At 43.5% G+C, this 10,724-nt stretch overlaps 1 protein-coding gene across 1 annotated transcript in view; it reads right to left on the bottom strand.

Annotated features, from left to right (window-relative positions):
• Positions 1-839: 839 nt before the first annotated feature.
• Positions 840-10,724, bottom strand: part of USP46 (ubiquitin specific peptidase 46) — a 63,377-nt gene continuing 53,492 nt past the window's right edge. The window contains exons 7-9 of the mRNA XM_057546837.1: positions 8,633-8,830; positions 5,337-5,415; positions 840-4,497 (exon numbers count right to left, since the gene is read on the bottom strand). Coding sequence (XP_057402820.1) covers positions 4,396-4,497; positions 5,337-5,415; positions 8,633-8,830 — 379 coding nt within the window. The 3' untranslated portion in view covers positions 840-4,395. The remainder of the gene's footprint in view (positions 4,498-5,336; positions 5,416-8,632; positions 8,831-10,724) is intronic.

The following is a 10,724-nucleotide window of genomic DNA, read 5'->3' as shown; positions in this document are numbered from 1 at the left end:
CGCTTCCCCAGCAAGCCTGTCCCAGCTCAGCCAGGTCCAACTGAGCTGCCCTGAGAGAAGATGGATGGAAACCGGGAGACTTCAAGGCACATTGCCTTGCTCTTGGTCGGTGGGGTTTTATTCCCATCACTGGGCCCAGGAAAATGTATTCAAATGACCATCTCCTGTCCACACACGGACCCCTTGAAGTGACTGGTTGGGGGGAAAAAGAGCCTTACGCATTTTAACAGCAAGCTTGAGTCTCAGCCCTGGGAGGGCCACACTCTGAGACCATAGAACATGGGCCTGCACTGTCCCCCCTCTGGCAGGCCAATGGAGGGAGCGGTGTGCACCCCGCTGGGGTCACTGCAGCTCAGACCCCGCCCAGAAGCCTGGAGCTGCTGGCAGTACACCAGGGCCCGGGCCACACTCCTACTCTTTCCTGAAAACCAAATGCTGATGGGATCAAAGAGCTGGAAGCCACTTCCTTATTTTGGGAATGGATCTTTTATTTCATGACTGGTAAAGGGCATTTTCTATGCAAAATCGTTGCTAAGCAATTCACTGTGATGCCTAATATACCTACCCTAATTCTTTTTCTCACTGATAGTCTCAATTTGCTCTTCCCCAGACACAGGTTTCTGGATTTAACTGTGTTGATCTTGCTCAATCAAAAGAGGGGTGAGATATCTCCAGAACACTAACTTTATGAACGTGGACAGTACGTTATTATTACACGTCCATTACTACAATGACCAGAATATTCTTTACAATGCTTCAAAATTGGGTTTGGAATGATTACCTGGACAGGAGGCTTGCCAATGACTCATATTTTATAAAAAGGATTTTAAGTCCATGTGTATAATGCTACCGAGATAGAATTCTCTAGGAAGAGAATTCCTCTTTTATTTATTTATTTTTTGCCAACAATTTTAGAGGCAGGGTGTTCAACTGATTGAAGTTTCACAAGATTGACATTATTGCTTAAAGTGCTTGAATTGGTTACATTAAAAAAAAAAAAAAAGGTACAGGTTATTTTAAATAAAAACTAAAAAAAATTTTTTTAGCAACAAAGTCAAATAAATGAATGCCACACAAATACAGTAACTATTTTGGTTATACAGAAATGGAAGCCAAAAATAAATTAATGCAATACCGAAAAACAAATTTAATTAGGCAGAAACATAGGAAATAATTTTCCCTGACCCATGCCACTTACATGAGTTAATCACACTAGTGCTGATAAATGCCTTGACCATATAATAGCAAACGAGGGCAAAACATTTAGTGCACAATATTTTAATACACATGAATATACAAAGTTGATCAAAATGCAATGTTTAAAGATAAAATCCATCTGTAATAAAGCTACACTCCAATATCTAAAATAAGCCCTAAGCTCCAGTTAGAACATAGTTTCATTGTTAGGCATGCCCATGAAAATTTAGGGTATCCATGAAAATAAATGCATAGGGACCATTTCCGTCATTTTTTTCCCCATTTCATCTGAAATCCAAAATATACCAGGCTATAAAACCAATATGACTGGTTTCCTAGTCAAAGCACCACCCTCTTGTGCCACTCCTTGGCTCTCTTCAAACCAGCCCACTTCGTGTTGCCTCGGAACAGAAAATGCCTCAGAATAACAGGACTGGGTGTCAGCATTCTACCAACATCGACTTTCAAGCAAATGAAAGTTTTATCACACTGTAACATAATCTAGATGTTAAACAAGAAGTAACCAATAAAGCAAATATTCCTTCTCTTTTAAAAGTGGAAAACACTGCCACTTATTTTAAAACACCCAGCAGTTAAAAGAAATACAGCAGGCCTGCTCACTCCTGCCAGAAAATGACACACAAAAACCCTGGCCATTTGAGGGAATATTGCTGAGCCTTTGTGCTATTGTTGACCTCAGAGTGGTCTCACACATCCCACACCATCTCTGCTTCACACAATGAATGAGGGATGGAAAATAAAGAAGTGTTTATGTGCTCTAGTCTTCACACAAAGTGAAATGACTGAGGGGGAAATGTAGCTGCCTCGTGTTTCTTTCGTTCATTAAAGAGGAAGGGGGAAGAAGTTCCCAGAGAGCTCTAAAGTTTAAAAAAACTGATGGAGTGTTGGCGGAGAAGTGTGTTTTGGTCTTTTTTTCAATCTTCTTTTCGTGCAACACACAACCATTTTAGTGTCTTTGTATTATCTTTGATACTTATTTTTTTTTATTCCAAAAATTTATCCGTGAATACTGAATTTTAACTAACCTTTTCTACTAAAAGGCATTATTTCAGTTAAGTCACTGGGAAGAACTTTTTACACATCAAAAAAAAAAAAAGTACTGAATCTATGACTTAGCATTCAGATATTACTTCCATAGGCTTCCAATTGAAACTTTTTTTTCTAATAAATTAGCTTCAAGAGTCATTTCAAAGATAATTTTAATAGTTTTTCTCATGTATCAGTTCCAAATATATGAGGGATCAATCAGCGTTTTTTTAAACTTTGCAACCTGCAGTCAAATATATGGTTTATGTATAGTACAAAGAGCTCCCTGTATCAGTCACCTTCAACTGGAAAGTGTCTCTCCTTAAAAAAGAATAAAAACACACCTTCCAGGTACGCCATTACTGCATAAGTTTTGTGGAAGAAAAAAAGACAAAATATTTATAAATATGAATTCACCTCTAAACAAGGCAAGGTATATTTTCATCACTTTTATAAAACAATAACGTGAAGATCACCCTGTTTTTGTCTTCTCCAGTGAAAAGTAAAACATTTCACTTCAAGCATGAACAGATGAAGTGTTGGCATGCTTATGTAAGTTGTGAGCGACAAACAGTTCAAGATACTTCGAAGATAAGAAATCCAGTTTTCATCTAGATAAAGTGCTATGCTCTTAATTGTTGCAAAATGGCCAGTAACATTTTCAATTTCAGTTTGAGTTCACATTATGCCACAAGTTTGCATGTTCCTTTGCTGATTTATTAGGTAACAAAATAACAGGTTCACAGTATATTATAGTGTATGGAAGTCAACTGTCTTCCCAAAGGAAGCCAAGATCTACAACTCATAACATTTGTAGGAAACCAAAAACCAGCTCAACAGCAACACACTGTATCGACCCTTTTAATAAAAGGTGCCAATACTCAAAAGATTTAATAAATACATATGTAACAAAAAGTAACTACGGTGAGATGAGGTTCTTCCAAAAAACTCCCACTGTCAAGCATCCTGGGAGTCTGAGCCAAAGAAACGCCACCATTTTGTTCATCCCTCCGCCCGCCCACTGACACTTCCTTTGACCCACTTGCATCCCCAGCTAACTCCAGTATCTCCTGTAGGGAAGGTTCCATGTTAGCCCTGGGACTGGCCAGGGCCTCGGTACACAGACTGAAATGCTAAAACATGAACAGCTGTACAATGTGGCTGATGGGAGGAAAGGTGCAGAGCCTTCGTTCTTCCTGGGAAAGGACGGTGTTGGTGCTGCCTAGCTAAGGAGAGCTGGGCGGAAGGGCAGTCCCCGTGGTGTCTCAGCCCTGCCACCACTGACTGCGAAACACCAGTAGGATCGGAAAGATACCTTGGGAAGCTTAGCAGCGCCGGATAAAGGAGATACAACTCACAGGACAGAAGAAAAGCATCACTAAAAACAAAGGGCATAGAGCTATTTTCCTGAAACTTGGTTTTGGTAGAAAGATAAGAAAAGCAACTTTCCACTGTGCACGAAAGCTTCCTCCTCTTGGCTTTGCCTGCCCTGAGCTCCACACCTCCTCAGCCTCTGGAATTCTCATGGCTGGGTGAGCTCAGCCCGGGGCAGCCGCTAGCAACCGCGAACGGCTTCTGTTCACCCTGTTCCACCCGGAGGATGAATTCAGTTTCGAGGTTACTCACTTTTAAACATTTTCACTGGCAAAACTTAAAGCTATAGTTGCAGCTCTAAAAGGTGAGTATCTACCCCATTCTTCTGTCCTTCTGTCAGAAAAGAGGCAGAGAAGCTAAAAACGGGAAGCGGTGTTTCCAGGGACAAGTTAAAGGAATGCATTGAAAGGAGACCCCGGAAGCCATTTAGGAAGATGAGCAAAGACCCCAAAAAGACTGTCAACGTTCATAGGAAATGTCATTCTAATTCAGCCAGACACAGCCAGTGGCATGGCATGTACCTGATCCTAAAATTAGCAAATGTTATTCATCTAAAACTTACTACAATCTGATTGCAGTTAACTCTACCTCAGACTAACATAAAACCACGAGTAGTGCTGCATGTAGAAAAACGAAGGGGGAGAGTCACACAGCCAGACCCCTGAACTCGGAGCCACGCCGCTGGTGGGCCGCTGGGGAAGAGGGACGTCTGCAGAGAAACCAGGTAAGAGTGCTTTGAACATTTCCCCACTCGAATTAGTCCCACAGTCCTTTAAGTTATTCTCTTGACTGATAGAATAAAATATATCCAGATTCTGAATTTTTTGATATATCTGATGTCAGGCCATAGAATTCTTCAATAGCTTGGGCATCTATTTTCTGCAAGCAAAAGAGAAAACAATACAATGGTTTAACATGATTCCTGGGAGAAGGAAAGAAACACTAATGGAATGCACAAGAAAATGTAAGAAACACTGTCATAAAATTGGGAACTTTCAATAGCTCCACAGACCTGACAGAGGGACATGATTACATACATTGCATATCGTTGGGGAAGAAAAGCCACCCTTTAATCTATCAGCAACCATAGATGGGCGCTCTTTGAAGAAGCCAGGACTTCTGTCTTTCAAATGGTAAACTGGGGGAGCTCTTGGGAATAACCTTAATTCTTTCAGGCCATCAGAGTTTATTCCCTTTAGTACTACCTTAAGTGGGCCAAAATAGACCACGTCTTTGAGTGTGGAATTCTCTCCAGCTAGTATTCCTTTACAACAAAATGAATATGTGGAATACTTTGGTATCGTATAAAGATTTCCAGATTTAACAGATTGAAAAAACATATATTTTAAAATAATAATCAATACAAGAAAAATTTGGTATAATAAAAGAATTTTAATAGAACTTTGAAGTTTATTATTTGGTCCCAGAGAGGGCTTTAGTCACTCTAGGAAACAGGACTTACACATGGGCGGCAAAGAGATCCCATGTGTACGGCTCATCAGTGAACAAGAACACAGTATTGATGAGTCCACGGTCACACCCCTTCTCCCCTTCCAGAGAGAAGGGGGAGCAGCAGAATTTAGTTTTGAGAGAAAGGTAAGCCGCTTTCAAGTCAGATTATGGGAAAACAGGCCTACTTTAGAAAATGTCCACACACACACATCCCCAAACACCGTCTCTGCCCCACTCCTCTCTGATACAATCATCTGCATACCAACCTCTACAATGTCATCATCAAACAAAAGCCAGAAGCCATGACTTTTCACAATAGTAATATAATGCCCACGATTAGGACCACTGGAAAAGAACAGACAAAGAAAGTCACCAAGTTAACATTTATTTCTCCATAAAACTCTATGTAGCTCTCTACATGCAGTGATTTACTAGGAAATAAAACCCTCTATCTTCAGGACAGAGAACTTGGTATATATGTCTATTTCCACATTCCTTTGGCCACAACTCACGGAGGGACACCCAGGGGCCGGAGCTGCGCTGGGCATAAGAGAAAGATGAGAAAAACCTCATCTGAGTCTTCTCAGGACTCGCAATCTACTGGGGAAAACAGACATTCAAGTTCAACGAATATTAACACATAATTATGGTACACCCACTATGTGCCAGACCCATTCTGGCGGCCGGGCAAAAAAGCAGTGAACGAAACAAAAAGTCCCCCACTTTCTTGAGATGAGGGTTGGAGAGGTAATAAACTAAAATACAAATATATTTCAATTGGTGGTAAGTGTGTGAAGAATATAGCAGAGCAATGGGATGGTGAGCGACAGAGGGAAGGCGCTACTTGATATAACGTGGTGAAAGAAGGCCTCCCTGATGACAGGAGATTTGAGCAGAAGGAAATTCCCTGAAGGAAAGGGAAGGGGCGCGCGCGCGCGCGCGTGCGTGTGTGTGTGTGTGTGTGTGTGTCTCTGTGTGTGTGAGAGAGAGACAGAGAAAGAGAGAAGCCATGTGACCACGTGATGGAAGTGTCGGGAATGGGAAAGAGCAAGTGCAAAGGTCTGGGGGAGGCGTAGGGGTGGGAATAGTTCTTGGCGTGTTCACCCAACAGCAAGGCAGCCAGAGCCCAGGGAGCCCGGGGTGAAAGAGGGACGGGAATGGGCTATCGTGGCTAAGATTCTGGACTCTGCTGTGAGTGAGCCAGGAAGACACTGGGGAATTTTGAGGAATGACGTGATCTGGCTCAAATTTTAGAAAGATGTGACACTAAAATGTATAATAACAAGCACGAAAACAAAAAGATACATTACACAAAGCAGAAAGAACAACCAAACAGCTGCTACTATGTAGTTGGATCTGCACAACTGAGGGAGTTTTTAACTCTAAATCTAGAGTTTTGTTTTGTTTTTTCAATGCACTATCAAAATTGGAAAGCTGAATTTGCCTTAGTTTGCTTTCTTTAAATACAACATGCCCCAAAGGGTCTGTTCCCACCTTTGTCAGGCCACTCTCTCCCCTCCCTCCGAGCTCCAGCCCACAGACCTCCTCTGTTTTCATACACATCACCATTCCCATCTTGGTTCTGTGCCCGCTGGAGCTGGCCTGAAATGGTCTTCACCCGTGTTTGCCTCCTTGGCTCTTTTTATTCCTTAGGCCTCAGCTCAAATGTCACCTCGGTAGATAAATCTTTGCCGACCCCCTTCCCTAAAGAGGTGCCTCCGCTGCTCTCTGTCATTGCCCCGATCGTTCCCCATAGCACTAATCAAAATCATAAAGTGATTTTGCAGTGGTTTGGTTTTGGTGGTAGCAGCCTGGTGCGTTTACTTATTAACTATCTATCTTTCCCATTAGATGCTCAGCTTCATGAGGGTAGGGCCCCTGTCTGTCTTGTTCACTGCTATAACTTCAGATCTTGCTACGGAACCCAGGAAACAAGGGTTTAAAAATGCTTGCAGGAGAAATCAATGAATGAGGCTGTGCACCTGGGGCAACTGTGGGCCAGGGGGTCCTGGCACAAGAAGGAAGGGCTGAGCTCCCTAACCTCAGAGCTTTCCAGAGCCCACGGCCAGAAGCCACCTGCTCCGCGTATGAGAACAATTCCACCTCTAGTGGGGAGGAATTTAAAGAATCCTCATTAGTAGCATGCGTGACTCGGCACCAGCTCAGCCTTGCTGCCAGGGTTGCTCTGACCTTGTGCCCCAGTTACAGAGACTGACTATTCTAGAACCCAACCTCCTACTTGTCCCCCAGTTCTCATAAGTGGGTCTCTGCCTTGCCCTCACCAGCGTTCCCAGGGACTGGAGTCAGCACCCACAGAGATCCACACTGAAAACCCCTGCGCACCCCACACACCTGACTGCTTTTGCTTCTCCACCTCCCGTCCACACTGCCCACCTCGGACACCAGAGACCCTCCAGGTACCAGGCTCTGCCTGCCCCCAAGACCTCTGCCCAACCCAGTGTTCATGGCTAGTTTCCAGATCACTGAACCCCTACGTTCTTTAAAAGAATTAACTGTTAGAAGTATTCTTCAGGGGAAACAGAAAGATGGCTTATAACTGACCAACAAAGACAACTTTCTGAGAACGTAAGGCAATAACCTGTGACTTAAAGTTACTCTGCATGGGACAAAACACGAGGTGCTTCAGATGTGAAGTCACAGTTTCTGATACCATCCACTCAGTACAGGGCAAGAAATCAATCCATCCATCCCTCCACAGGGAACCACGCATCCTCTTGGTAATGGTCCGTGCACCACAACCCAATCCAGGAGAATGGAGAGGAAAAGACACCTGCTCTATGACAGGCCCTAATCTGAAACCTATACGGGTGATGGCATGCCGATCCCAGGGAGGGGACACAAACCCGTCCCAGCCGAGCAAAGGATAGCAAACAGGTGAATTTTCGGCAGACTTTTCCAGGCTTACACCAAATTATGGAATAAAAAATACTTCCTCAAAAGACTTCCAGCAAATACACTTTGCTTCTCTACATCGAGGGGCCTTCTCTCTTACTCCCTCCTTTTTTCTGATTAGGTACTTATTATAGAATATTGGGGAAAGACTAAAAACTGCATAAAGAATATTTGTTAAGAGTACATTTTAATCATTCAAAATGCCAAAAAATTTTTAAATTCCATCTACTGCTTCCAGTCTTCATTCACACATCTTAAACCACTTTTGAGATCATACTATACATGCAACCTGGTTTCTTAATTAAAATCATAGCATAAACATTTCTTTCTCCATGTGATTTCAGACTCCATAGGCGTCATTTATATCCAGTGGAGACTTAGTATTTCCCTTATGAGAGAACATTTAGATTATTTTTATTATAACGCAATTGTTTTATTTTTTACTTTTTTAATTTATTTTTTATTATCTTATTTTATGTATGTACATTTAGGTTCACTTTGAGGTGACTGATAAACCAGAGCTTGGAGGAGACTCCCCAAAGCACCATTACCGCTGAGTCTCACCGCCTGGGAAGGGTGCAGCGGGGTCTACCTGGCCCGGGGACAGCCCTCCCGCTTCTCCCACGCCGCGCTCCCCACCTGCCCTCACCTGCCGCAGTGAACTACCACCGCAACCAGGTCGTACATGCGGTCCAGGTTCACCGCGTCGCTGGAGGTGTTGAACAGCCGCAGTTCCAGGGGGAAGACCACCCGGTAAGATAGCTTGGTGTACCTGTGGAGCTGCTCCATGTACTTGAATCGCTTGAGGTGCAGGGCCAAAATCATGGGCAGCTTTTTGACTCTCATCCTAAGAAACCATGACGTAGAAAATCAGTGGTAGCCAACCCCCGTGGGAGGAAGAGAATACACCGCCGCCTGCACAAATGGAGAGCAGGAGGGGTCCAACAAACTTCAAACCAGCAAACGGCCAAACCACTCGCAAGAATAAAAGGATGCTCGCTTATGTAGAGCTGGCTTCTACAGGCTCGGCTAGCTGGAGCTTAGCCAGCAGAGAAAAGCGCAACGGGGCGGGGGTTGGTCTCTGTTTGGTCAAAGGAGACATCCCGGAACTTTCGCACCAATGAAAGTACGTGCAATTGCTCTGCATCACTGCCCTCTGCCTCCCAGGGAGAACAGTATTTGGACAAACCCCCTTACCCTGAGATAATGGAGACGAGGGGGACAGTCTCTGAGAGAAGAAGGTTGGGGAGAGGACAAGCGGAAAGGTGCAGTCTGGACGCACAGGTTCTGAGGACCGACCAGCAGGGATGCCTCAGCTACTGCCCACTGCGGGCCGTCAGATAAGCCGGCATGCTGGGCCCACTCTCCCTCCCTACTCCTGTGCTTCTGGGCAAGTGATTTCCCTTCTCTGGCTCTCAGGTTCCTCGCTTGTAAACGCAAGGGTTGGCTTAGGGCTACATTTATCCAAACAGGCTCATGCGAGCCCTGGAGATGCTAACGGATGTGGGGTTTCTGGGGCCAAGTCTGCACAATGCTCTCTTCTATTCTGAAGTTCCTCCTCGCACATCAGCATACCGAGGGATTTGAGAAATCCCGCAGAAAAGGATTTTCTTTTGTGTTTGATGCAGCATTTCGCCAACTTACATAAACACGGAAAGCTTTTTTCACTAGATGACCATTAATATTCCTCGGTAGGAAGTCACAAAGACCACAGTTTACATGGATAACTCTGCTAGAATAGAGGATTTTCTGGTGGCCTTCCAGGGCCCGCTCTATGAAGGTCCTGAATCAGTGTAAATGCTGTTCAACTTGTGCACATTTTCAATGTATATTATTTGTAAAGGACAAATTTTAAGAGAATATTACTCAGAAATCTATGGAGTAAAAACCCTGTTCATAAAAATAAGCAAAATAACAACATCAGCAGAAACATAAGATTTATAGTGAACCCTATATTTTCCAGGAACACAACATTTTAATGTATAAACCTCCAGGGCTAAACAGAAAACACCTTCATGCCCTAGGAAGACCTAGATTACATGGGTGGGAGCAGAGGTGAGTTCCTCGACCACTAGCAAGTGTTAACTCCTGCCTGCCACCACAGTGACTAACCTTAAGTTTTGATGCACCAAGAAAAGATGTGCATGTCTGAGGATGGAGGGCCAGGAGACTGGGCAGAGAAACTATTTCGACCTCAGCTCTAGACCCCTGAGGGTTTTAGGTGGCAGGAATGGGCGTCTGTGAGTTACCCTGAATATACCACAACCATAGGCAGGGTAAACTTAACTCACAGTAAGGCTTCACAGGATAATTAAAATGTCAAGTTTCTTGGCTTCTGGGGACAGAACACAGGGATGAACTGGCTATTTCACATTGTCCAAGAGCTGGAACTGGCTGGTGCTGGTAAAAAGATGGGCAACCCTGGGTCCTGTATCAACTCAGAATATGATAACTTTCTTATCACCTATCCACAAACTGATGTCATTGATTTCCTCATGATTCCTTATTAAATGATTTTTTTCTCTTTTTTTTGCCTCTCTGTCTTCTAAATAAGAAGTTCCAATGTTTAGGCAATACTCACAATATTATCAGGTGACCACAATGTGTTATGTACTATGCTAAATCCGTTTTATAATTTGCCTTTAATCCTAAGAGGAGAGTGCTTATACTTGCTCACCACTTGTTTACCCAGCACGAGTATCTGGCACATTGAATGAATGAATGAACAGATAAACAAACAA

Source organism: Balaenoptera acutorostrata, chromosome 5 (assembly GCF_949987535.1).
Source record: "Balaenoptera acutorostrata chromosome 5, mBalAcu1.1, whole genome shotgun sequence".
Lineage (NCBI taxonomy): Eukaryota > Metazoa > Chordata > Mammalia > Artiodactyla > Balaenopteridae > Balaenoptera > Balaenoptera acutorostrata.
The sequence above is the reverse complement of the archived record's forward strand: the minus strand, read 5'-3'. Positions and strand labels throughout refer to the sequence as shown.